Genomic DNA, 26,187 nt, shown 5'->3' with positions numbered 1-26,187 from the left:
CCATACATTTTTAAACTGCTTCGTTATGAAAATAAGACTTTCGGATACACCTGAAAAGTTTTAATCACGAACATCAAATCTAACATTTGCATTGCAGAAACACTGTATTTAAATGGAAAATTAAACATAAAAGGCTTTATTTTAAAAATGAGTGCCTATACAGCATGACTGCAAACAGTGAAAAAATATGATGAAATACACATTTCAAAAGAAATGGGTATGTATATATACCCATGTACAGGTGTAAATGGATATATGTACACACAAAACTATAAAATTGAAATCATTGTTTCTAATACTACATAAAAAGAAAATATAACACTACTTCCGGTATGAGGGCTGCATTGTACACTATGGAGGAGCGGACGCGTCTGCCAGCTGACTGAACTTTTTAAAGTAATATCAAAAAAGAATGTGTAACATACATTTCATATTAGGCACATAAGTTGTTATCCTACCTATCATTTCAGTCTGCGGTATGCACCTGAGTGCAGCTTGCCATATTTCAAATGACTAATTTCAAGATTAAATATTTCCTTCTGATATATCCCCAGTTACATTTGTGGAACAAAACAAAGGATTGTTGTCTCCCAGGTACATTGAAAAATAATCAACTAGGCTTTCACTGAGTTGGCATCTTGACAAATCCACAATCATAGCAGTCTCGTAGTCAGTCTACAAATAAAGGCTTGAAATAAAAAAAAAAACAAAAAAAAAAAACAAGTGCACTAGGAGGAGGGGGCCTGTCTTGTTTGCTACATTTATAAAATAATAGAATATCTTACGATATATTAAAAAAAGATGTATTATAATGCATGGGTCACATTGACCCGCGTGGCGGTTCTAGTGATAAAATGTGCCTCTATTGAGATGATTCAAGAGCAGGTACCTTCAGAGCTCTTGTTCCAGAGAGTAGGCGGGGCTGTCTGGCAGAGAGTAGGCGGGGCTGTCTGGCAGAGAGTAGGCGGGGCTGTCTGGCAGAGAGTAGGCGGGGCTGTCTGGCAGAGAGTAGGCGGGGCTGTCTGGCAGAGAGTAGGCGGGGCTGTCTGGCAGAGAGTAGGCGGGGCTGTCTGGCAGAGAGTAGGCGGGGCTGTCTGGCAGAGAGTAGGCGGGGCTGTCTGGCAGAGAGTAGGCGGGGCTGTCTGGCAGAGAGTAGGCGGGGCTGTCTGGCAGAGAGTAGGCGGGGCTGTCTGGCAGAGAGTAGGCGGGGCTGTCTGGCAGAGAGTAGGCGGGGCTGTCTGGCAGAGAGTAGGCGGGGCTGTCTGGCAGAGAGTAGGCGGGGCTGTCTGGCAGAGAGTAGGCGGGGCTGGCTGGCAGAGAGTAGGCGGGGCTGTCTGGCAGAGAGTAGGCGGGGCTGGCTGGTTCAGTGTAGGTATTTAGGTTCTCCAGTCAAGCTCAGAGCAAGCTGCAAGCCAAACATTAGAGCAGCAGAGCCCAGAAGAATGATTGCAAACACCGTACAATAGTAAAAAGGGGAATGGAAAAAAAGACAACTATTGAGATATGACATTAAAAAATCTTGCTGTTTAAAATTGAGCTACAGTAACAGGGGAGCTCCTGACTCGCTGGGCTCCTGCACTGTATTCTGAATGCTTTCACTGTTACTCTTGTACTGAGGGCGGTGTCTGTGTGCACGCTGGTGAAACCCATTCCAGAGAGCTTGTGCAGGGCTGCCGTGCGGTGATGGTAATACTGCACTGTATTCTGAATGCTTTCACTGTTACTCTTGTACTGAGGGCAGTGTCTGTGTGCACGCTGGTGAAACCCGCAGGGCTGCCGTGCAGTGATGGTAATACTGGATCAACAAACGCTCTTCTAGTTTAACGTCTGAACTGAGGATACCCTCAGGGATTGCCAGACATTTCAACATGTCACGACAAGTGGAATCGTCACTGCTCATCACTTCCATTAGGATACCTTGTGATTTACCATACAGGGTCACAAAGGCTGCTTTCAGTGATGGGTTGAAGTCACACTCCAAGCAGGAGCAGCACACTGGGGATATTCATTAACACAACTGTTAATGAATATCCAGAACCTTAAAAAAGGAAAGACCAAAACACTTGTCCTGCAGTACGAGCTCTAACTAGAGGACATATTGAGTGTACGGTACTTGCAGACAGCAGCCTCCCTCGCTAGTATAAACACTCTCAGATTTGTAAGTCACTGCTGCGGTTATCACATCGGTATACTGTAAACGAGATTCAGGAGCATTGTGGGAAATGTAAGCCTGTTTGTGCACTGCTCCTTAGTCTGTGGTGTGAGACCATTGTTATTGACTGTAATGTAGTCTTCTTTTAAATAACACAAATCACTTTAATAGGCTTGTTTTCATTTCTCTTCCCAGGGAAAGTGCCATGATAATGTCACTGAACTTACAGTGGCTCTCAAAAGTATTCACCCTCCTTGGACTTTTCCACCTTTTATTGTGTTACAACATGGAACCAAAATGGATTTAATTAGGAGTTTTTGCCACGGATCAACACAAAAAAAGTCCATAATGTCAAAGTGAAAAAAAAAATCTACAAATTGTTATAAATTAGTTACAAATATAAAACAGAAAATAATTGATTGCATAAGTATTCACCCCCTTTGCTGTGACACACCTAAATAAGCTCTGGTGCAACCAATTGTCTTTAGAAGTCACATAATTAGTTGAATGGAGTCCACCTGTGTGCAGTGAAGGTGTTTCACATGATTTCAGGTTAAATACACCTGTCCTGGAGTGGCCCAGTCAAAGCCCGGTCCTCAATCCAATTGAGAATATGTGGAAAGAGTTGAAAATTGCTGTTCATCAAAGGACCCCATCCAACTTGACGGAGCTTGAGCAATTTTGCAAACAAGAATGGGCAAAAATTGCAGTGTCCAGATGTGCAAAGCTGGTAGAGACTTATCCAAATAGACTCGTGGCTGTAATTGCTGCCAAAGGTGCCTCTACCAAATATTGACTCAAGGGGGTGAATACTTATGCAATCAATTATTTTCTGTTTTGTATTTGTAATTAATTTAGAACAAGTTGTAGATTTTATTTTTCACTTTGACATTATGGACTTTTTTTGTGTTGATCAGTGGTAAATCCATTTTAATTCCATGTTGTAACACAATAAAATGTGGAAAAGTCCAAGGGGGGTGAATACTTTTGAAAGCCACTGTAGTTAAAAGCCACCCGTGCTAACAATACATTCCCAAAGCAGCTCTCGGTAAAGCCATTTAAAAGGTAGTATAGGATAATTGAAGAACGCACTTGGAATCAATCCAGTATCCCACAGCCTGAAAACTAGAAACTTTAAGAACCAGAAACAAAAGCGATTGTGTTACCAGTACTAGAGAAAGGCTTTAATTACCTCTGAGTCACGAGGGGTAAGAGGTCTCAGACAGCCATGCTTTGTACTGTGAGATCATGCACACCCGTATACTGTTTAGTGAAAGGCTTGTGTGTGCAAACACTTCCTCCCTCCCTGTCCCTCAGCTCTAACCACTAGACCACACTGCCTAGGGAGGGAGTCTGAGATAGACCATTTGCCTTCCTCCCTGTCTCTCAACTCAACCACACGAGGGGAGCCTCCCCCCAGTCCCTCTGCATGTCACCACTATAGGGAGGGTCATGCTGAGTGATCCTCCCAGTCTCTCAGCTCCCTCCCGGTCCCTCCGCTCTCACCACTACACCACACTGCCTCCAGGTCCAGTCGCTTTCAGTGGTTGAGAAAGAGCTGGATCTGTGGAGCAGGAGGGGTTAAGTGGATGGAGTGTCTCGTGGTTATCTATGACCGGTCAGCCTGTGAGTGTTTGGCTGCCTCACTGTCTCTGGAACAATAGGCACCTGTATTCAGCTCTGTTTGCCTGGCAGGCTAAAGGAATCCGAAGAAGATGAAAGTGTGTGTGAGAGAATGTGTTTATGAGTGAATTCTGCCTTTTCAGTGAGAAGGCACTTCCTCCCTCCCCACCTCAAACATGGGTGGAATTCAGATCGTAACCTCCTTCATAGTGCTGTTGTGTGACCAGTCCCACGCTCGCTGGACTGTGGCCTGGGACCTATGATTCTCAGCAGGGCTACCTTTACCAACCCCCCCCCAACCCCCCTCGTTCTGCTCCCCGCTGTGCTGGAGCAGTCTATTCAGACAGATCAGTGTCAGAGCCCTGCTGGAGACTCACATGATTCACATAGCAGAACTCATCTCCATGGTTTCAGAGCAAAGGGAGAGGGAGGGGCAGGCTCTTCATGAGAGCTGGAGGACAGCGAAGATCTTTCCCCTGTCAAGTCTTTAGGTAAAAGACGGATATTTATTACTGCTATGAAATACTAAATCTGCAGTCTGATTGTGCGCCAGGGAAAGAAAAGGCATTGTAACGTTTGGGAATCTTGACAAAGTACTTTTCTTCTTTCTTTTTTTGAGGGGGTGGAGTGAGGGGGGGGGGGGGGGGGAGTGTTGCACTGATTTCGCTTTATCTATTACTTCTTCGAAACAGGATAGACTTGAAACTGTGTGTCCTGTTCAAGCACGAACAGGGACTGTACAACTGTCATAATAAAGAATAATGTTATAAAATGCATTGTAATTAGAAGCAGCGGAGTGCTTACGGACCCTGTCGCGACTTGCTGTCTGTAGCTTTGGGTACAAAGCAGTGGTTTCAGAGCACTTGTCTTATTCACACATGCTACACTGCACCATGCTTTATCCTTGGAGGAATGCCTTCCTTTTCAGACTTGTTCTTGCAGAGGGGTGCTGAGAATGGCAAGCTTGCATGCATCCCCAATATTATTTATGTCTTACATTTACTATTCAAATGTTGTTACCAGCCTTGGCAGAGATCATCAGTCCTTTTAGAAACGGGACACTGAGAACTGGTTCGCTGTGCTGGTCAGTGTCCATTGAAGTCTCTGTTTGTATCGACGTAATTGAAATGTACGCTGGCTGGCCACTTTATCGGTGCAGAGAGGTGGGCAGATGATTGTGATGATTGAACACTTTGTTCCAGTTCATCTCAAGCGTGATCAATTGAACTGAGGTCTGGGCTTAACAGCTATGCTTTATAAAAGTGTAACTTTTAGGCAGTTGGCCAAATGAGTATATCCAATGTGTAGTGGTCTGTAGTGTTTCAGTTAACTGCCTGGCTTGACATGCTCATTACTGTAGTAATGCCAGTGCCTTAGCAATGTGAGTGTTCTTCACATCCTTACATGCCAGAGAGGAGGAGAGTCTTTCAGTGACCTGGAACAGTCTTTCACGCAGCTGCTGTTTCACACCTGCTGCTTAGCATTCAAAGCACAAACGGCCAAAGGGCTGTTGGCTGCAGTTATAAAACAAAGGCAAATGTTTGTCTGCTTGACGTATTTTCTAATAAATTTCACTTACTTTTGTAACAGTCTTTAAAAGTCCCATACTTGTCATTTGACATTACCTGTTTTTTTTTTGTATTATTCTCTAATGAACTCCCCAGAGAGACTCAATCAAAGCCCGTAAACAATAAGCTGGAGGGCTGTGTGTCTCTGAGATGATGAGTGGAGCTGTCATTGTGTCCAGGACTCACAGCAGTGTCTTGGCATTGAATGAGCTCAGAATCAGTTCCCCTGTGTGAGATTAGCACAGCCGCTGTATTGCACAGATAAGGTATCAGTTCCCCTGTGTGAGATTAGCACAGCCGCTGTATTGCACAGATAAGCGGATGTGCCTTCCCTAGGAGAGAGCAGACATGTACTGTAGACAGGCTGATACGAGGCATCAGAGCTTCAGAAATGAATTGCCATCCCACTAGTATTTTATTATCGTCCTGTTCGTTGTTCAAACTTCTCATTCTTGACAAAAACAATGAATAATAAAAAGTGAAATGATACATACATTTATTCAGTTTCAGTGATGACACACATTCAGATGTATAAACATTGCTATCTTGGACACAGCAGGAGAGGAGACAGTGCCTTTATAAATGATTATCCCCAGTTAAAAAGCATAGTGAAAACATTGTAAAGAATAGAGAGGTACATTCAAGCATATTAATACACACGGCAAACCAGGGTAAACTGTGGTCAGTGCAGAGTGTAACCAGGGTAAACTGTGGTCAGTGCAGAGTGTAACCAGGGTAAACTGTGGTCAATGCAGAGTGTAACCAGGGTAAACTGTGGTCAGTGCAGAGTGTAACCAGGGTAAACTGTGGTCAGTGCAGAGTGTAACCAGGGTAAACTGTGGTCAATGCAGAGTGTAACCAGGGTAAACTGTGGTCAATGCAGAGTGTAACCAGGGTAAACTGTGGTCAGTGCAGAGTGTAACCAGGGTAAACTGTGGTCAGTGCAGAGTGTAACCAGGGTAAACTGTGGTCAGTGCAGAGTGTAACCAGGGTAAACTGTGGTCAGTGCAGAGTGTAACCAGGGTAAACTGTGGTCAGTGCAGAGTGTAACCAGGGTAAACTGTGGTCAGTGCAGAGTGTAACCAGGGTAAACTGTGGTCAGTGCAGAGTGTAACCAGGGTAAACTGTGGTCAGTGCAGAGTGTAACCAGGGTAAACTGTGGTCAGTGCAGAGTGTAACCAGGGTAAACTGTGGTCAATGCAGAGTGTAACCAGGGTAAACTGTGGTCAGTGCAGAGTGTAACCAGGGTAAACTGTGGTCAGTGCAGAGTGTAACCAGGGTAAACTGTGGTCAGTGCAGAGTGTAACCAGGGTAAACTGTGGTCAGTGCAGAGTGTAACCAGGGTAAACTGTGGTCAGTGCAGAGTGTAACCAGGGTAAACTGTGGTCAATGCAGAGTGTAACCAGGGTAAACTGTGGTCAGTGCAGAGTGTAACCAGGGTAAACTGTGGTCAGTGCAGAGTGTAACCAGGGTAAACTGTGGTCAGTGCAGAGTGTAACCAGGGTAAACTGTGGTCAGTGCAGAGTGTAACCAGGGTAAACTGTGGTAAATGATCAGATTCCTCCCTGAGCAGCATTGAGGCCATTTAAACCAATGCCTTCTGGTGGTTGTAGTAGAGGATCCCAGCATGCATTAGTGATAGTGAAGGAAGCCCTGTTTCAAATCCCTCAGAGCCAGTTCAATGGGCTGCATTGTCTGTGTGTGGCAGCCTGGGGCTCTGGCTGGGCTCTACTGCAGTTCAGTGTGGCTGGTGTCTCTGTGCAGCTCAGTCTGGCTTGTGTCTCTGCAGTTCAGTCTGGCTGGTGTCTCTGTGCAGCTCATTCTGGCTTGTGTCTCTGTGCAGTTCAGTCTGGCTGGTGTCTCTGTGCAGTTCAGTCTGGCTGGTGTCTCTGTGCAGTTCAGTTTGGCTTGTGTCTCTGTGCAGTTCAGTCTGGCTTGTGTCTCTGCAGTTCAGTCTGGCTGGTGTCTCTGTGCAGTTCAGTCTGGCTGGTGTCTGTGCAGTTCAGTCTGGCTGGTGTCTCTGTGCAGTTCAGTCTGGCTGGTGTCTGTGCAGCTCAGTCTGGCTGGTGTCTCTGTGCAGTTCAGTCTGGCTGGTGTCTGTGCAGCACAGTCTGGCTGGTGTCTCTGTGCAGCTCGGTCTGGCTGGTGTCTCTGTGCAGTTCAGTCTGGCTGGGGTCTCTGTGCAGTTCAGTCTGGCTGTGGTCTCTATGCAGTTCAGTCTGGCTGGTGTCTCTGTGCAGTTGGAGGGCTCATCAGCGCACAGCCAGTCAGACTTGTCGTGTTTATCGCTGTTGGCAGCTGCTCCCGTCTCACTGCTGAGTGCTCCTCGGATTTGTACTGCACTGAAGGTTCATCTGCCTTGTCTGTTTACCATAGTGTGTTTGGCTCTGTCACTGTGCGCTTTGCCATGCTTTTACTGTGCATTTATAATGTGCTAGTAAAAAGAAAGCAAGAGGAGTGCATGTTTTCATGTTATGATCCGCTGGAGTGGATTCAACCGATAGAAACAGGGGCGCCTCTACATACTGCTGTTGATTACATCATTAAAAGAAGGTTAGTTTGTGATAACCAATATCTCGAACAGTGAGAGCGAGTCTCTTAGAGGCATTGATGTCTTAAAAAGTGATTCTATTCATATTTAAACAGTGGTATTTAGATATGTCACTGTTTAGATCAATTCAATGTGCTTTAAAACTAAGATGCTTTTAGCAGTACTGTGTCTCGCACGATCGAGTGTTTATAAATGTTTTATTGTGATTCGCCCTGCTTGCCTGTGCTGCATTGCTTTTTGATCATGCTTTATTACACTCTGCTGGGTTTTGTCCACAGTGTACGGCGCTGCATTCAGGAGGACTCTTTCCTCCAGCACTCTCACGTCCGCTCTCTCTCTCTCTCTCTCTCTGTTCCAGGTACTGGGAGCTGATTGCCCACTCGTTTGACCCCTCGGAGGTGACCCCGCTGTGTGAGCAATGGCTGGCTGGGATCAGATCCCGAATCCCTGCCGAGCTCGCGGCCAAGCAAGGAGCAGCTCTGCAGGCGCTCAGAGAGGTATGGACCGCAGGGCAGGACTGTAGTGACCAGGGGTGCTTGGAAATGGTCTGGCTAACCATGAGCTGTTGAGATGGTCATTGCTCATTCCTCATGGTAAAGCATTGAGAGATCATGTTTCATAAATGGTACCATAGTGAAATCATGTTCATGTAATGCAATGAATGACCATGAAATAATAGTGGTCAACAAAGGTACAGTGGACTACAGGGTGTCTTAAAACTCAGGGAAAGATCTGTTCTGTATCGTACAGCCCTCTGTGCAATGCATAGAGGACACCAGTAAGCAGCTACTTTCTGTTCCATTATTGAGTAAGAACAGAACAGCTTACCTCCGTAGAGAACAATGGGGGAGCAGAGTACAGTTGCAGTGCAGTAAGTGTTACCCTGAATAGAGAACAGTGGGGGAGCAGTGTCCAGTTGCTGTGCAGTAAGTGTTACCCTCCATAGAGAACAATGGGGGAGCAGAGTCCAGTTGCTGTGCAGTAAGTGCTACCCTCCATAGAGAACAGTGGGGGAGCAGAGTCCAGTTGCTGTGCAGTAAGTGTTAAGTGCTGATGTTGTGTGCTCCTGTCAGGAGGTGGAGAGTGTGTACGCACAGGCCATGAAGAAATCCATCCTGGACTATATACTACTGGACCCTGCTGAGCAAGCCAGACTGGGCATCACTCTGACAGCCAAGGTACAGAACTGCCTCTGATACAAGATACAGAACTGCCTCTGATACAAGGTACAGAACTGCCTCTGATACAAGATACAGAACTTCCTCTGATACAAGATACAGAACTGTCTCTGATACAGGGTACAGAACTGCCTCTGATACAAGATACAGAACTGCCTCTGATACAGGGTACAGAACTGCCTCTGATACAGGGTACAGAACTGCCTCTGATACAAGATACAGAACTGCCTCTGATACAAGATACAGAACTGTCTCTGATACAAGATACAGAACTGCCTCTGATACAGGGTACAGAACTGCCTCTGATACAGGATACAGAACTGCCTCTGATACAAGATACAGAACTGCCTCTGATACAAGATACAGAACTGTCTCTGATACAAGATACAGAACTGCCTCTGATACAGGGTACAGAACTGTCTCTGATACAAGATACAGAACTGCCTCTGATACAAGATACAGAACTGCCTCTGATACAAGATACAGAACTGCCTCTGATACAGGGTACAGAACTGCCTCTGATACAGGGTACAGAACTGCCTCTGATACAAGATACAGAACTGACTCTGATACAAGATACAGAACTGTCTCTGATACAAGATACAGAACTGCCTCTGATACAGGGTACAGAACTGCCTCTGATACAAGATACAGAACTGCCTCTGATACAAGATACAGAACTGTCTCTGATACAAGATACAGAACTGTCTCTGATACAAGATACAGAACTGTCTCTGATACAAGATACAGAACTGCCTCTGATACAAGATACAGAACTGCCTCTGATACAAGATACAGAACTGCCTCTGATACAAGATACAGAACTGTCTCTGATACAAGATACAGAACTGCCTCTGATACAAGATACAGAACTGCCTCTGATACAAGATACAGAACTGCCTCTGATACAAGATACAGAACTGCCTCTGATACAAGATACAGAACTGCCTCTGATACAAGATACAGAACTGCCTCTGATACAGGATACAGAACTGTCTCTGATACAAGATACAGAACTGCCTCTGATACAAGATACAGAACTGCCTCTGATACAAGATACAGAACTGTCTTTGATACAAGATACAGGATTGACTCGCAACCAATAAATTTACTAAACAAGATATAAACAAGCAAGACTTTTAACTTAGGAATGTCCTCTCTCCTCTTCTCTCCTCTTTTCTCCTCTCTTCTCCTCTCTCCCCAGCCCTCACACAGTGCAGGACGGGAGTGTTTCCCCTGGCAGGAGCGAGTGCAGCATGGCCGCAGCAGACTCATGGGGGCGCTCTACCCCACACACCCCGTCATGGCCAGGATCTTGCACAGCTTCCACAGCAAGTAAGAGCATTCAAATACAGGCAAAGGTTCAGTAAAGAAATACATCCATTTAAAATAATTTATTGCTTATTTCATCAATACCTTTGACTTGAACCAAGCATTGCATTTTAATTATCATGCAGCATTCTTTATAATGGCTTTAAAATAGTGTCAGATGATAGAACATTCCAGAGCTTTGCTAGGGGAAGGCAACAGACCCCTCCAGTCACATTGTTTGTTCCAAGTTCTAAATGCTTCCACTGAAGTGATTAACCCTCCGTCCAGGTGGTGAAACAGATCATTGTGTCCTGGAGTGAACTGAGAGGGTTGAGCAGCCCTGGTGTGTGCGGTGTGTTAGCACTGAAGTCCCTTCTCTTGTTCCGTAGGTACAAACATTTCCGGCTGCTGGACCTGCAGGCCCTCTCGCGGGAGTTACCTCTGACCATAGATCAGTTGACTGATCACATGACTGAGCTGGTGGGAAGGAGGGCGGGGCTGCTGCGGGAGAGCTGGCTGCGAGACTCCGCCCACATTGTCAGCGAGAGCCGGGACTGCATTGAGGCTTGGATGCCACAGGAGGAGGTCTGGGAGTAGTACAGTATACTGTCTAGAAAAATGAGAAACTGATGCAAACCAACAACAGATCAGAACAGTTTCAGGTGGCGCTGAGACATTTTTTTTCAAAATGTTAACAAATATTACAGTATTCTTTGTTCTTATAATTTGTGCCTCTTAGGGTAAAGTAAATGACCTAGTAAAGAAGTGGAGGACCACTGTTCTGTACAGTAGAGTGTGTGTTTAGTTCACACATCGTCTGTGCATTGTTTTTCTTTGCATGGTATCTTTATGATGCAGTCATTTGTATAATAGAATAGGAACATGGTCATTTTTGTGGCTGAATCCATTTCAACACAAAACTAAAAAAAAGAATTGTTTAAGTAAGTGAGTGATTAAAGTTTCTGAATACTGAGTAACTGAAGCAAAATCATTCTATGAGATGGTATTTGGGTGTCACTTTATTTACACTGGATTTAGAAGGGAGTTTTGAGTACAAGTGAAACTGAAAAATTACTGAATGTAACTGAAGAAAGAAAGAAAGAAAGAAAGAAAGAAAGAAAGAAAGAAAGAAAAAAGAAAGAAAGAAAGAAAGAAACACCTAGTCAGTAATAAACACTGGAGCTTAGAAGTCTCTTGTCCAGCTGTAGCCTGTGCCATGTCTTATTCCCTGGTGTCTGTGCTGTGTCTGATTCCTGTGTCAGTTCTGCCTGTACAGTGTCTGTGCTGTGTCTGATTCCTGTGTCAGTTCTGCCTGTACAGTGTCTGTGCTGTGTCTGATTCCTGTGTCAGTTCTGCCTTTACAGTGTCTGTGCCATGTCTGATTCCTGTGTCAGTGCTGCCTGTACAGTGTCTGTGCCATGTCTGATTCCTATGTCTATGCTGTCTGTACAGTGTCTGTGCTGTGTCTGATTCCCCGGTGTCTGTGCCTTGTCTGATTCCTGTGTCAGTGCTGCCTGTACAGTGTCTGTGCTGTGTCTGATTCCTGTGTCAGTTCTGCCTGTGTCTGTGCCGTGTCTGATTCCTGTGTCAGTGCTGCCTGTACAGTGTCTGTGCCATGTCTGATTCCTATGTCTATGCTGTCTGTACAGTGTCTGTGCTGTGTCTGATTCCCCGGTGTCTGTGCCTTGTCTGATTCCTGTGTCAGTGCTGCCTGTACAGTGTCTGTGCTGTGTCTGATTCCTGTGTCAGTGCTGCCTGTACAGTGTCTGTGCCGTGTCTGATTCCTGTGTCAGTGCTGCCTGTACAGTGTCTGTGCCATGTCTGATTCCTATGTCTATGCTGTCTGTACAGTGTCTGTGCTATGTCTGATTCCCCGGTGTCTGTGCCTTGTCTGATTCCTGTGTCAGTGCTGCCTGTACAGTGTCTGTGCTGTGTCTGATTCCTGTGTCAGTGCTGCCTGTACAGTGTCTGTGCCGTGTCTGATTCCTGTGTCAGTGCTGCCTGTACAGTGTCTGTGCCATGTCTGATTCCTATGTCTATGCTGTCTGTACAGTGTCTGTGCTGTGTCTGATTCCCCGGTGTCTGTGCCTTGTCTGATTCCTGTGTCAGTGCTGCCTGTACAGTGTCTGTGCCGTGTCTGATTCCTGTGTCAGTGCTGCCTGTACAGTGTCTATGCTGTGTCTGATTCATGTGTCAGTGCTGCCTGTACAGTGTCTGTGCCGTGTCTGATTCCTGTGTCAGTGCTGCCTGTACAGTGTCTGTGCTGTGTCTGATTCCTGTGTCAGTGCTGCCTGTACAGTGTCTGTGCCATGTCTGATTCCTGTGTCTGTGCTGTCTGTGCTGTGTCTGTGAGGTGTCTGATTCCCCAGAGTCTGTGCCATGTCTGTGCAGTGCCTGTGCCGTGTCTGATTCCTGTGTCTGTGCTGCCTGTGTGCAGGCTCTGAGGATGAGGAAGATGGCTCACTTCTTCGGCAGTGTGGCGACGCTCATGTCGGTTATGTTGCGCATGGTGGTGACAGAGTCCCTGCAGGAGCTGGTGAGCTGGCTGGAGGGGTACAGCAGAGGGAACGAATACCAGGGGGGCTACCCACACCACAGCCTGGGCCTGCCCATCAAACCACATGCCATCGTCATGTTCATGGTGAGTGGAGGACCCTTCCCTGCAGGGTGTGTTCAGGGTCCAGCAGGAGGCATTTGCTTATATTTTATTAATTATTATTAAGGCCTTGTGAAAATTCTTCAAAATTCACGACAGTGTCACAGGTAGAGTATCGTATTTCATGGAATGTGCACAGAACTATTTTATAAATTATGTGTTCAGATTATTATAATTTTTTCATCAAATATAGAGATACATGCACTGACATCATCAAACTCAACGTCAAAATTATTCAAGCACTTTACAATAGTTTGTGAAACGGTGTTGTAATTAACAGCCTGTAGGTAAAGTGTATCTGCAAGGACAGCTTTCAGTTCTAGTATGTCAGATGCATGTTCACCATTCAGGTCTTGCAAAACAAATACAATGTGTAGCCCATACTGATCTTGGGCATTAGTCGACTCGTCAGTGACCACAATAAGCAACTAGACTGTTTTACCAATTCCATAATCTCCTGCTTGTGATACTCGGCAACTTTAGGTAAGGAGTTATTGCTCCACCATTTGCTACACTCAGTCTGAAGAATTTACGTAACTTGTGGGTCTTTATTTTTTCAAGAGCGATATTTGCACAAAAAAACGCCTCTGTCAGGCCAAAATTGAATGTGTTTCGTGCTTCGCGGTTTTCAGTTGACTTTTGGAACATGGAAGGCACCGGTTTTTGTTTTTTTTGCAGTAAAGCAGTCGCGGTACTGCTCTGGATTTCCGCCCTTCTCTTTCGGTGAATACTTTAATCTAAATGCCTGTCAACAGCCGATTCTCAGTAGTGATCTACAGTAACGCTGCGGGACGTACAGAAGAGCTTCCCTCCATCGCTGTGTAAACTCCTGCTGGATGCTGTTTTACGTGATCTGCTCCAGACACATTTTTAGGCTTTTTAGAGACGTGTGTTTTCTTGTTTACAGTGTGGAGTAATTTAATTTCCTGCCTAGATTGCATATACTTACATAACATAATCTCTGCACAGCACCGCAGAGCTGTACAGTTTCGAAATACAAATAATTATGAAATAATTTATTTTTATTTCTTAAGAATATTGTAGAAATCTTGGTATTGGGCTAATTTCATAATTTCTGCTCAGCCCGTGAAATCGCGATTTACACAGGGCCTTAATTATGAATATTAAATGTGCATTATATACAGTGCCTATAGAAAGTCTACACCCCTTTCAAAATGTTCACCTTTTGTTGCCTTATAGTCTGGAATTAAAATGCATTAAAATATATTTTTTTTAATTTATCTACAAATCCTACCCCACAACTTCCAAGTGAAAAAAATATTCTAGAAATTTGTAGAAAATTAATTAAAAATAAAAACTGAAATAGCTTGGTTGGATTAGTGTCCACCCCCCTTGTAATAGCAATCCCAAATTAGCTCAGGTATAACCAATCTCCCCTCTGCTGGATAGTGCATTTCAAAGCAAAGACTCAACCATGAGCACCAAGGTGCTTTCAAAAGAACTCCGGGACAAAGTTGTTCAAAGGCACAGATCATGGGAAAATAAAATATCATAGGCCTTGAGTATCCTCTAGAGCACAGTCAAGACGATTATTAAGAAGTGGAAGGTGTATGGCACCACCAAGACCCTGCCTAGATCAGGCCGCCCCTACAAAATGGATGACCAAGCAAGAAGAGAGGCTACCAAGAGGGCAGTGGCAACTTTGCAAGAGCTACAGGCTTTTATGGCCAAGACTGGTCAAAGTGTGCATGTGACAACAATATCCCAAGCACTCCACAAATCTGGCCTGTATGGTAGGGTGGCAAGAAGGAAGCCATTACTCAAGAAAGCCCACATTGAATCCTGTTTTGAAGTATGCAAAAAAAAACTCGGGTGATTCTGTAGCCATGTGGCAAAAAGTTTTGTGGTCTGACGAAACTAAAATTGAACTTTTTGGTCTAAATGCAAAGCATTATGTTTGGTGCAAACCCAACACAACGCATCACCCAAAGAACACCATCCCTACTGTGAAGCATGGTGGTGGCAGCATCATGTTATGGGGATGTTTCTCATCGGCAGGGACTGGGGCACTTGTCAGGATAGAAGGGAAAATGAATGGAGCAAAGTACAGAGAAGTCCTTGAGGAAAACCTGCTGCCCTCTGCAAGAAAGCTGAAACTGGGACGGAAGTTCACCTTTCAGCATGACAACAACCCAAAGCACACAGCCAAAGCTACACTGGAGTGGGTAAGGAATAGAAAGGTAAATGTCTTTGAGTGGCCCAGTCAGAGCCCCGACCTAAATCCAATAGAAAATGTGTGGCATGACTTGAAGATTGCTGTCCATCAACGCTTCCCAAGGAACTTGACAGAGCTTGAACAGTTTTGTAAAGACGAATGGTTAAATATTGCCAAATCTAGGTGTGCAAAGTTGGTAGAGACCTATCCCAACAGACTCACAGCTGTAATTGCTGCCAAAGGTGCTTCCACCAAGTATTAACTCAGGGGGGTGGAGACTTATCCAATTGTGATCTTTCAGTTTTGTATTTTTAATATAATTTTTCTCAGTATTAACTTTTTTTCCCCTTAACATTGTGGAGTATGGTGTGTGGATAAATGCATGAAACTCTGAGGCACTGACACAACCAAATGTGAAAAAAAAGTTCAAGGGGGTGTAGACTTTCTATAGGCACTGTAGCAATGGTTGGTAGTACTGTTTCATCTGTTTAATTTTCCAGCATAAACACACTCTGTCAATCAGCCTCAAAAAATGTCCTTTTTATTCTCAACAGCTTGTTCTCAAACGGCTTATAGTTGGTTAGTGCCTTAGAGGGAAGAGAGAGGAGTGCTTTGACAGTCAGCCAGCGGGTGTGTCTATAGCTTCTCTCTATTGCATGTTACAATCAGAGCGAGGAGCTGGTACAGAGGAGCCTGGAATCTTTCACTGAGTTAAGAACTTTGCTGTCTCTCTCTCTCTCCCCAAGAGTGGAACCCCCCCCCCCCCCCCCCCCCCCCCCCCACCCCCCCCCCCCCCCCCCCCCCCCCCCCCCACCCCCCCCCCCCCCCCCCCCCCCCCCCCCCCCCCCCCCCCCCCCCCCCCCCCCCCCCCCCCCCCCCCACCCCCCCCCCCCCCCCCCCCCCCCCCCCCCCCCCCCCCCCCCCCCCCCCCCCCCACCCCCCCCCCCCCCCCCCCCCCCCCCCCCCCCCCCCCCCCCCCCCCCCCCCCCCCCACCCCCCCCACCCCCCCCCCCCCCCCCCCCCCCCCCCCCCCCCCCCCCCCCCCCCACCCCCCCCCCCCCCCCCCCCCCCCCCCCCCCCCCCCCCCCCCCCCCCCCCCCCCCCCCCCCCCCCCCCCCCCCCCCCCCCCCCCCCCCCCCCCCCCCCACCACCCCCCCCCCGCCCCCCCCCCACCCCCCCCCCCCCCCCCACCCCCCCCCCCCCCCCCCCCCCCCCCCCCCCCCCCCCCCCCCCCCCCCACCCCCCCCCCCCCCCACCTCTGGCTTGTCTCTCTCTCGGGTCGAGGGTCACACAGATTTAGCTGATGCCTCGATCCATCATAGTTAGCACTGGCTCCCATAAAATAAGGAGCTAGAGAATTAAACAAATACCAGGATGCAAATCTGCCTTGTTCTGTGTTTCTGTTCTTTTTTTTATTAGGGAAATAAATAGTCCAGTTTTCTATCTTATTGCACATATCGAAGTGTTTAGAAAACCGAAAGGCTGCGTGTTTCTTGATTTCTTTATTTGAGGTCACTGACAATGTGAGAATATCAAACATATATATTTGTAATATACGTTGAACAATGTTCGTAATTTATAATTGAAATCCAATGTATGTATTCCAGACTCAGTTTCGTAAACACTGTAGACAACATTGTTCTGTGCATCAGCTGCAGAGTCACTTACAACAACGTCTCGCCCGAAAGACGGAGCACAAGGAGGTTCAGGGACTTGCTCAGGGTCACACAATGAGGTTTTTTTAACCACTGGACCACACAGCCTCCTATATATGAGGTTCCTTATTTCACAGCATGTGTTAAAGCAGCTTTGATATGTCAGTCCCCTTGGTCTGACACCCTCCTTGGAGCTGTTAGGATCCAGGATGCATCATTATGTCAGTCCCCTTGGTCTGCCAGAGCATTTCTGCACTGCAATATAAGATCACTGCTTCCAGCAGAAGGAACCTGTAGCCTTGACTTTTACACAATTCCTTATATCTGGATCCTGAGCTGTATTTGTGTAGGCTTTGGGGGCAGTTTAAAGCTCCCAGACAGTGCAGGACATGTGGTCTCTCTATGTGGCAGCGGTTTGCAATGCAGTTTCAATCTCTCTGTGCTCTCTCTATGTGATAGCAGTTTGCTGTGCAGTTTCAGTCTCTCTGTGCTCTCTCTATGTGATAGCAGTTTGCTGTGCAGTTTCAATCTCTCTGTGCTCTCTATGTGATAGCAGTTTGCTATGCAGTTTCAGTCTCTCTGTGCTCTCTCTATGTGATAGCAGTTTGCTGTGCAGTTTCAGTCTCTCTGTGCTCTCTCTATGTGATAGCAGTTTGCTGTGCAGTTTCAGTCTCTCTGTGCTCTCTCTATGTGATAGCAGTTTGCTGTGCAGTTTCAGTCTCTCTGTGCTCTCTATGTGATAGCAGTTTGCTGTGCAGTTTCAGTCTCTCTGTGCTCTCTCTATGTGATAGCAGTTTGCTGTGCAGTTTCAGTCTCTCTGTGCTCTCTCTATGTGATAGCAGTTTGCTGTGCAGTTTCAGTCTCTCTGTGCTCTCTCTATGTGATAGCAGTTTGCTGTGCAGTTTCAATCTCTCTGTGCTCTCTCTATGTGATAGCAGTTTGCTGTGCAGTTTCAATCTCTCTGTGCTCTCTCTATGTGATAGCAGTTTGCTGTGCAGTTTCAGTCTCTCTGTGCTCTCTCTATGTGGTAGTGGTTTGCTGTGCAGTTTCAGTCTGTCTGTGCTCTCTCTGTGGTAGCAGTTTGCTGTGCAGTTTCAGTCTCTCTGTGGTCTCTCTGTGGTTTCAGTTTGCTATGCAATTTCAGTCTCTCTGTGCTCTCTCTGTGGTAGCAGTTTGCTGTCACCAGACCCCTCATTTGAAATGCATGTTTAGAAGCATCTCCAGTTCAATTTGGAGCCGATTGACTTCTACCCGAGCAGAGCGGCCTGAGATGAGATTCTCTGCCAACCGCTCCGCTCTGCGTAGCTCCCAGCTGCCAGCCAGCAGAGAGCCCTGCAGCTTTCTATTAGCTAAAAGCAATCTTCTGGCAAGCTGCATTTGCGTGAGAGACATCAATTTGCCACCTTTAATGCATGCATTGCCCCAGAGGACATATTGATTATTTCTTCTCCTCAAAGTGACAAATACCATTTTCTCCAGGATAATGGAGATGGATTAGGATTGTATGAAAAGCTGAAGGAAGCCTGCTTCACTCTGAGAGGGGGTGGGGGAGACTAGATGCGTTCAGTCAAGTTGATGAAGAAAAAAAATGGAGCTAATAAAGAAATGAATGGATTCATCTGTAGCCCTTGACAGGCGATGTAGGGTTTCTCGTGTTGTTGACAGGGGATAATGAAAACTAGATGTCTGCTCATTAAGAATGCTTGGGGGCCTCTTTATTTAATAAACAGGACCTGCAGCCACTGACGGATAATATTGCTGCTGTATTTATTGTGCTGAGATTACTTTCTCTTGCGGGTTTGGTTACTTTGTTACCCAGGACGGGATGATCTGTCTTATTTAAAGACAGGTTCTAGATGCATCTCTGTTTCAGCAGGAGAGCTAGTTTCTGTGGAATTGTATGTATTTTAAAATCGTGTCAAACTAGGGTTTTATTGACAGAGTGTGTGACTTTGTACCTTAGTTGTGTGGGTAGTGCACATAATGTCAGAGACAGATCAGTAGAAGCAGATTAGACCTGGGCTCTGTAGCTATCTCTTGCGTATATTATCATGTCACATTGCTTGTATATGCGGCCCTGTGACTTTTGCCCATCGACAGGTGTATTGACTTCAAAGAAAAGTCTGTTGACTTGTTGTATTGTTGTGAGCAGGCTGTGTAGCTCAGTGCAGACAGTGTTGTATTGTTGTGAGCAGGCTGTGCAGCTCAGTGCAGACGGTGTTGTATTGTTGTGAGCAGGCTGTGCAGCTCAGTGCAGACAGTGTTGTATTGTTGTGAGCAGGCTGTGCAGCTCAGTGCAGATGGTGTTGTATTGTTGTGAGCAGGCTGTGCAGCTCAGTGCAGACAGTGTTGTATTGTTGTGAGCAGGCTGTGCAGCTCAGTGCAGACAGTGTTGTATTGTTGTGAGCAGGCTGTGCAGCTCAGTGCAGACAGTGTTGTATTGTTGTGAGCAGGCTGTGCAGCTCAGTGCAGACAGTGTTGTATTGTTGTGAGCAGGCTGTGCAGCTCAGTGCAGACAGTGTTGTATTGTTGTGAGCAGGCTGTGCAGCTCAGTGCAGACAGTGTTGCATTGTTGTGATATTGGTGCAATTTCCCTTGGAAGGCTGTTCTGATTCACGTCCCAGAGGTGAGAATCCATGTTCAATTCAAGGACTTCACCCCCCTAGGCTGAATAACATGTGCACTTTCAATCTGAAACTGGGTTGAAAGGGAGAACAAAACAAAAAGCCTTTCCAATGAAATCTGCAACGCCTGTTCTGTAGCTGTAGATATTCTAGCCACAGCTGCAGATGTTTTTTTTTTTTTTTTTCCACTTTTCTCAGACACAAGATACTGGTTTTCTTTCATTTATATATATTTATATGGGAGGTTGTATGCAAAGCCATTAAACAGCAGTCAGTGGTGGTTCAATATACCTGGCAGTAAAACAGCAGGGGTGATCCCTTTATTTACTGCTGGTTCAATATACCTGGCAGTAAAACAGCAGGGGTGATCCCTTTATTCACTGCTGGTTCAATATACCTGGCAGTAAAACAGCAGGGGTGATCCCTTTATTCACTGCTGGTTCAATATACCTGGCAGTAAAACAGCAGGGGTGATCCCTTTATTCACTGCTGGTTCAATATACCTGGCAGTAAAACAGCAGGGGTGATCCCTTTATTCACTGCTGGTTTAATATACCTGGCAGTAAAACAGCAGGGGTGATCCCTTTATTCACTGCTGGTTTAATATACCTGGCAGTAAAACAGAAGGGATCATCCCTTTATTCACTGCTGGTTCAATATACCTGGCAGTAAAACAGCAGGGGTGATCCCTTTATTCACTGCTGGTTCAATATACCTGGCAGTAAAACAGCAGGGGTGATCCCTTTATTCACTGCTGGTTCAATATACCTGGCAGTAAAACAGCAGGGGTGATCCCTTTATTCACTGCTGGTTCAATATACCTGGCAGTAAAACAGCAGGGGTGATCCCTTTATTCACTGCTGGTTCAATATACCTGGCAGTAAAACAGCTGGGATCATCCCTTTATTCAGTGCTGGTTTGATATATACCTCATAATCAGACAGCAGAGTTGCTGCCCTCACTCTGTCTGTGTGTCGCATGTTCATTTTTACATGTATTAGCCCGATGTAGAGGAGAGTGTTGCAGTAAGCACGGTTGGTGATAGTATCATGGAGATTTCACTTTTTCTGATTTGTGTTTTTGTATGTGTTGTATGCATTGGTGCTTGCTGCTTTTACAGTCGATGATGATGATGATGTCTTGCGTACATTATCATGTCACATTGCTCATGTATGCGGCCCTGTGACTTTTGCCCATCGACAGGTGTATTGACTTCAAAGAAAAGTCTGTTGACTTGTTGTATTGTTGTGAGCAGGCTGTGTAGCTCAGTGCAGACAGTGTTTTGGTGTTGTGAGCAGGCTGTGCAGACAGTGTTTTATTGTTGTGAGCAGGCTGTGCAGCTCATGTCAGACAGTGGTAGCAGTTTGCTGTCACCAGACCCCTCGTTTGAAATGCATGTTTAGAAGCATCTCCAGTTCAATTTGGAGCCGATTGACTCCAAATTGATGGTGAAGATGGTGAAATATGGGGTCTAATCAATTGATTCAAACAGCGGTGGTTCTACAGTCACTTTTTACAGTGACTGTACAAAGGTTCTGAAATCAAACCGCCAGCAGTGCGTGGGAGTCTCCTTCAAGTATTCATGACTGTGCGAACACAGGGAAGGGGCTGTTGGAAGGAGCTACCAGAATTATTAACCCTGAACCTCTTCAAGAGACCATTGTGGAAGGGGGAGTTTTTTATTATTATTATTCTGACATTAATCCATTCATTACAAACACAGCTATCTCAGAGTTTCTCTTTCCGGGAATCCTACTGGAAAAGTCAATACCCAGAACTAGGATGAACGAGCAGACAGATTGGAGAGAGGGGTGTTACACAGGACGAAAACCAAGCGACGCGATCTCAAAGAGGCTCGTCCCACACGGTACAACTCCTGTTGAAACCCATTGGGTCACTCTGGGGATGTTCTGTTTAAAGCTAAACTAGTTTTCATGTTGTTGTTGTTGTTGTTAATATCTCTATGTTTAGGGTCACATTCTGTATTGAAATTCCCACTCTGCTCATTGCGTAGTCACATCAGTGAGTGTCTCTCCAAGTCTCAGATGAAGTGCTCAAACCTGCCTCTAACGTATCGAATTTGCTGACCCTCGCATTCTCACTGAGTTCTCTGTCTCTTACTGAATTGAATTGGCTGGCTCTCAGATCCCCTGCTCCCCTGCATTGAATTTGCTGCCTCTGGTATTGCAGTAATGTGTCTGATATGTTCAATTATTTGACTTCACTATTCTCTGGAGTTCTCTGTATAAAATTGTAGGCTTTTAACACACCTAATTGAACACATGAAATGTGTTGGCGCTGAGATCTGAGGGCTACATTCCCCATGTTGACTGCAGTGGCATTGAGGGAAGAGTTATCTGCATTGGGCTGGCTGGCTCAGAGACCTGCATCTGTGGGCCTCCGTGTTTCACTTGTTAGTTTATAATCTCTGCATTGAATTTGCTGGCTCAGTAAACCCTGTGGTGAGCTAACCACTGTAATGGAATTATTTTGCTACAATATTCCAAATACTGAGCTCTTTGTATTGAAACGGTTGCTCAAGTAGAAAGGTCTGGTTTTGTGGTCTCAGTAATGGGTTTCATTACAGCTTACATATTTAGCTGTTTGTAAGATCCCACCACTGACATCCATTGTAAACAGTCTTTATTCACAGATCCCCAGTACTGTACTGAGTTCTCTATACTAGACTGTATTGAATGTGCTGGCTCTCAGATCCACAGTACTGAGTTCTCTATACTAGACTGTATTGAATGTGCTGGCTCTCAGATCCACAGTACTGAGTTCTCTATACTGTACTGTATTGAATGAGCTGGCTGTCAGATCCACAGTACTGAGTTCTCTATACTAGACTGTATTGAATGTGCTGGCTCTCAGATCCACAGTACTGAGTTCTCTATACTGTACTGTATTGAATGAGCTGGCTGTCAGATCCACAGTACTGAGTTCTCTATACTGTACTGTATTGAATGTGCTGGCTCTCAGATCCACAGTACTGAGTTCTCTATACTGTACTGTATTGAATGTGCTGGCTCTCAGATCCACAGTACTGAGTTCTCTATACTGTACTGTATTGAATGAGCTGGCTCTCAGATCCACAGTACTGAGTTCTCTATACTAGACTGTATTGAATGTGCTGGCTCTCAGATCCACAGTACTGAGTTCTCTATACTGTACTGTATTGAATGAGCTGGCTGTCAGATCCACAGTACTGAGTTCTCTATACTGTACTGTATTGAATGTGCTGGCTCTCAGATCCACAGTACTGAGTCCTCTATACTGTACTGTATTGAATGTTCTGACTCTCAGATCCACAGTACTGAGTTCTCTATACTGTACTGTATTGAATGAGCTGGCTCTCAGATCCACAGTACTGAGTTCTCTATACTGTACTGTATTGAATGTGCTGGCTCTCAGATCCACAGTACTGAGTTCTCTATACTGTACTGTATTGAATGTGCTGGCTCTCAGATCCACAGTACTGAGTTCTCTATACTGTACTGTATTGAATGTGCTGGCTCTCAGATCCACAGTACTGAGTCCTCTATACTGTACTGTATTGAATGTTCTGACTCTCAGATCCACAGTACTGAGTTCTCTATGCTGTGCTGTATTGAATGAGCTGGCTCTCAGATGTTTCTATTTCCTGGCTCAGATCCCTATTCCCTGTATCCCATTGTAAATGTCTTCATATGGAAGTTAATAAACTCTCTGTCTTCAGATGTTTACTCAGGTCTCTGTTTTAAGGTTAACAGTTCTATTGGTTTTTATTGTAAATGTCAGACATCTGCAGACTGATGCTGAGAGCTCACTGCTCATCAGCTTTCCAAGCAGCAACTCTGCAATCAGCAGTCTAAAGCATGCATAAGGAGACTGGCAGCCTTGCACTCTGCAGTCTCGAGTGTGATTTCACTGTCTTCCTTTGAGCGAAGAGTGCTGTTTAATGAAGTCATCTGTAATTATCTGTTTTCAAACACAATTTTCTCTTGCGATTTTAAAAATGAAATAGAAATCCTATCCCTAGTCCCTATGGAGCAGCAGCTTGGTCTCTTAGGATGAGAAACTCGTTATTAAGAGAGAGAATTTCTCCTTTCAAGCGGATATCACAAAGGCTCATAGTCAGAAACCTAATTGGATGTGACTGGCTTATTGTTTCGGGATGCGAGGGGTACAGGTGCTTTGAAATGCTACTGTTTCTACTCCTGATTGCATCCTGACTTTGTAAAGCTGCATGAATTTGAAATGAAAGAAACATGAAAAGACAAGGACATCTCTGCTGCTGCTTTTCAAGTCCTCCGTTATTTATTGTTAAACCACGATAAGAACGAGAAGATCCTGTTTCTGAAGGCATCCTGTTTTAATGATCTTCTCTAAATGATTGACATGTGGTGGCCAGTTTAAATGAGCACAGCCCTGATTTAAAGGTATTTAAACAACGGCAAACAGCAGGGACTGTTTACATCACGGCCGCCCTTTGAATTACAGTCCAGCAGACCTGCCACTGTTTAGATCAGAGCTGTTCAGCCTTTTAGGTTAAAAGAGCTGTGCAGATTAGAACATAAGAACATAAGAAAGTTTACAAACGAGAGGAGGCCATTCGGCCCATCTTGCTCATTTGGTTGTTAGTAGCTTATTGATCCCAGAATCTCATCAAGCAGCTTCTTGAAGGATCCCAGGGTGTCAGCTTCAACAGCATTACTGGGTAGTTGATTCCAGACCCTCACGATTCTCTGTGTAAAAAAGTGCCTCCTATTTTCAGTTCTGAATGCCCATTTGTCCAATCTTCATTTGTGACCCCTGGTCCTTGTTTCTTTTTTCATGTCGAAAAAGTCCCTTAGGTCGACATTGTCAATACCTTTTAGAATTCTGAATTCTTGAATTAGGTCACGGCGTAGTCTTCTTTGTTCAAGACTGAACAGATTCAATTCTTTTAGCCTGTCTGCATATGACATGCCTTTTAAGCCCGGAATAATTCTGGTTGCTCTTCTTTGCACTCTTTCTAGAGCAGCAATATCTTTTTTAGAGCGAGGTGACCAGAACTGAACACAATATTCAAGATGAGGTCTTTCTAGTGCATTGTACAGTTTTAATATTACTTCCCTTGATTTAAATTTAACACTTCACAATGTATCCAAGCATCTTGTTGGCCTTTTTTATAGCTTCCCCACATTGTCTAGATGAAGACATTTCTGAGTCAACAAAAACTCCTAGGTCTTTTTCATAGATTCCTTCTCCAATTTCAGTATCTCCCATATGATATTTATAATGTACATTTTTATTTCCTGCGTGCAGTACCTTACACTTTTCTCTATTAAATGTCATTTGCCATGTGTCTGCCCAGTTCTGAATCTTGTCTAGATCATTTTGAATGACCTTTGCTGCTGCAACAGTGTTTGCCACTCCTCCTATTTTTGTGTCGCCTGCAAATTTAACAAGTTTGTTTACCAGAATCTAAATCGTTAATTTAGATTAGGAATAGCAGAGGACCTAATACTGATCCCTGTGTTACTCCACTGGTTACCACACTCCATTCTGAGGTTTCTCTTCTAATCAGTACTTTCTGATTGCCAATGAGGTCTTAAAGGGCCATGCAAAACATATATACAGCAGAACGGCAGAGCTATGGTCACCAAACTTACAAACTGACCGGCCAACCGAACACCCCACTTTGAGCTGGAGGTATGCAATCACCATGCAAGCAGTGCAACGGATAGACACTCCTATGAGCGGCCTGCTGGTTATGGAAAGGCAAGATCCAGAAAAATTTATCCAGACAAAAGTGAGGTAAATTTCACAGCAAGTTTAGAAAAAAGCTTTTTTTAAAGCCAAAGGAGGCTGAATGACTGAGCAAGCAGCACGAGTGCATAAAAAAATACAACCCCCCCCCCCCCCCCCCAAAACAGGGGGTTCCCCCCCAAGGCATGTGTTGAGCCTTGTTTTCCTGGACGTTTAAATCTGTGTTTTTGCTAAGTATCATTTCAGTGGGAAGTACCATTGAAAAACCTTTTATGTATGAATTATTAATTATTGTATTATTTAGCAGACGCTTTTATCCAAAGCGGCTTACAGACACTAGGGGATAAACTATGCATCACTATGCATACTGCTCCTGCAGAGTTACTTACAATAGGACCTCGGTTTTAGGTCTCACCCAAAGGATGGCTCCTTTTAAACCATTTCAATATGACCATTAGACTTGCATTACTGTGCTGTATCCTTGTAGCCTTCCCCAGATTAGCAGTTGTGCACATTATTTAAAACCATTAACGACTGTGCTCTTTTATTCTCTTGAGGAGTTCGGTATGCAATCCTCTGTAGGTAACAGCACCTTCATTGCAGTGACGTGATTATACCACAGCAACAGCAGAGGAGTTCAAGCTGCACACAGCTGTGCAGTTCATAAACACAGCTAGTTCAGTGTAACAATAGTAACCGCTCCAAACTGTGACGTCACTGTATGCTTTCTGAGCAACGTAGGCCCACAAAAGATAAGCACCAGGATGTTCAACTACAGTACAATGCGTAGCTGAGTACAGTTTGGACAGGGTTTGCATAGTTCAGTATTGGAGTCAATATTTGAGTCTGCTGTGTGTTGTTAGATACAGACACGGTATTCAGAGCAACAGTCATTGTCAACACAGCTACGGTAAAGATAACACTCCTCGCTTTTAGGGCAATGTGTCATTTGTTCAGATG

The 26,187-nt window shown here is 45.2% G+C and overlaps 1 protein-coding gene across 2 annotated transcripts in view; it reads left to right on the top strand.

Annotated features, from left to right (window-relative positions):
* Positions 1–26,187, top strand: part of LOC121318020 (dynein heavy chain 3, axonemal-like) — a 222,943-nt gene that overhangs the window by 45,751 nt on the left and 151,005 nt on the right. For both annotated transcript variants that reach the window (XM_041254203.1, XM_041254202.1), the window contains exons 7-11: positions 8,253–8,391; positions 8,968–9,072; positions 10,277–10,407; positions 10,773–10,968; positions 12,821–13,024. In XM_041254203.1, coding sequence (XP_041110137.1) covers positions 8,253–8,391; positions 8,968–9,072; positions 10,277–10,407; positions 10,773–10,968; positions 12,821–13,024 — 775 coding nt within the window. The remainder of the gene's footprint in view (positions 1–8,252; positions 8,392–8,967; positions 9,073–10,276; positions 10,408–10,772; positions 10,969–12,820; positions 13,025–26,187) is intronic.

This window comes from Polyodon spathula, chromosome 7, assembly GCF_017654505.1.
Source record: "Polyodon spathula isolate WHYD16114869_AA chromosome 7, ASM1765450v1, whole genome shotgun sequence".
NCBI classification, from domain to species: Eukaryota; Metazoa; Chordata; class Actinopteri; order Acipenseriformes; family Polyodontidae; genus Polyodon; species Polyodon spathula.
The sequence above is the reverse complement of the archived record's forward strand: the minus strand, read 5'-3'. Positions and strand labels throughout refer to the sequence as shown.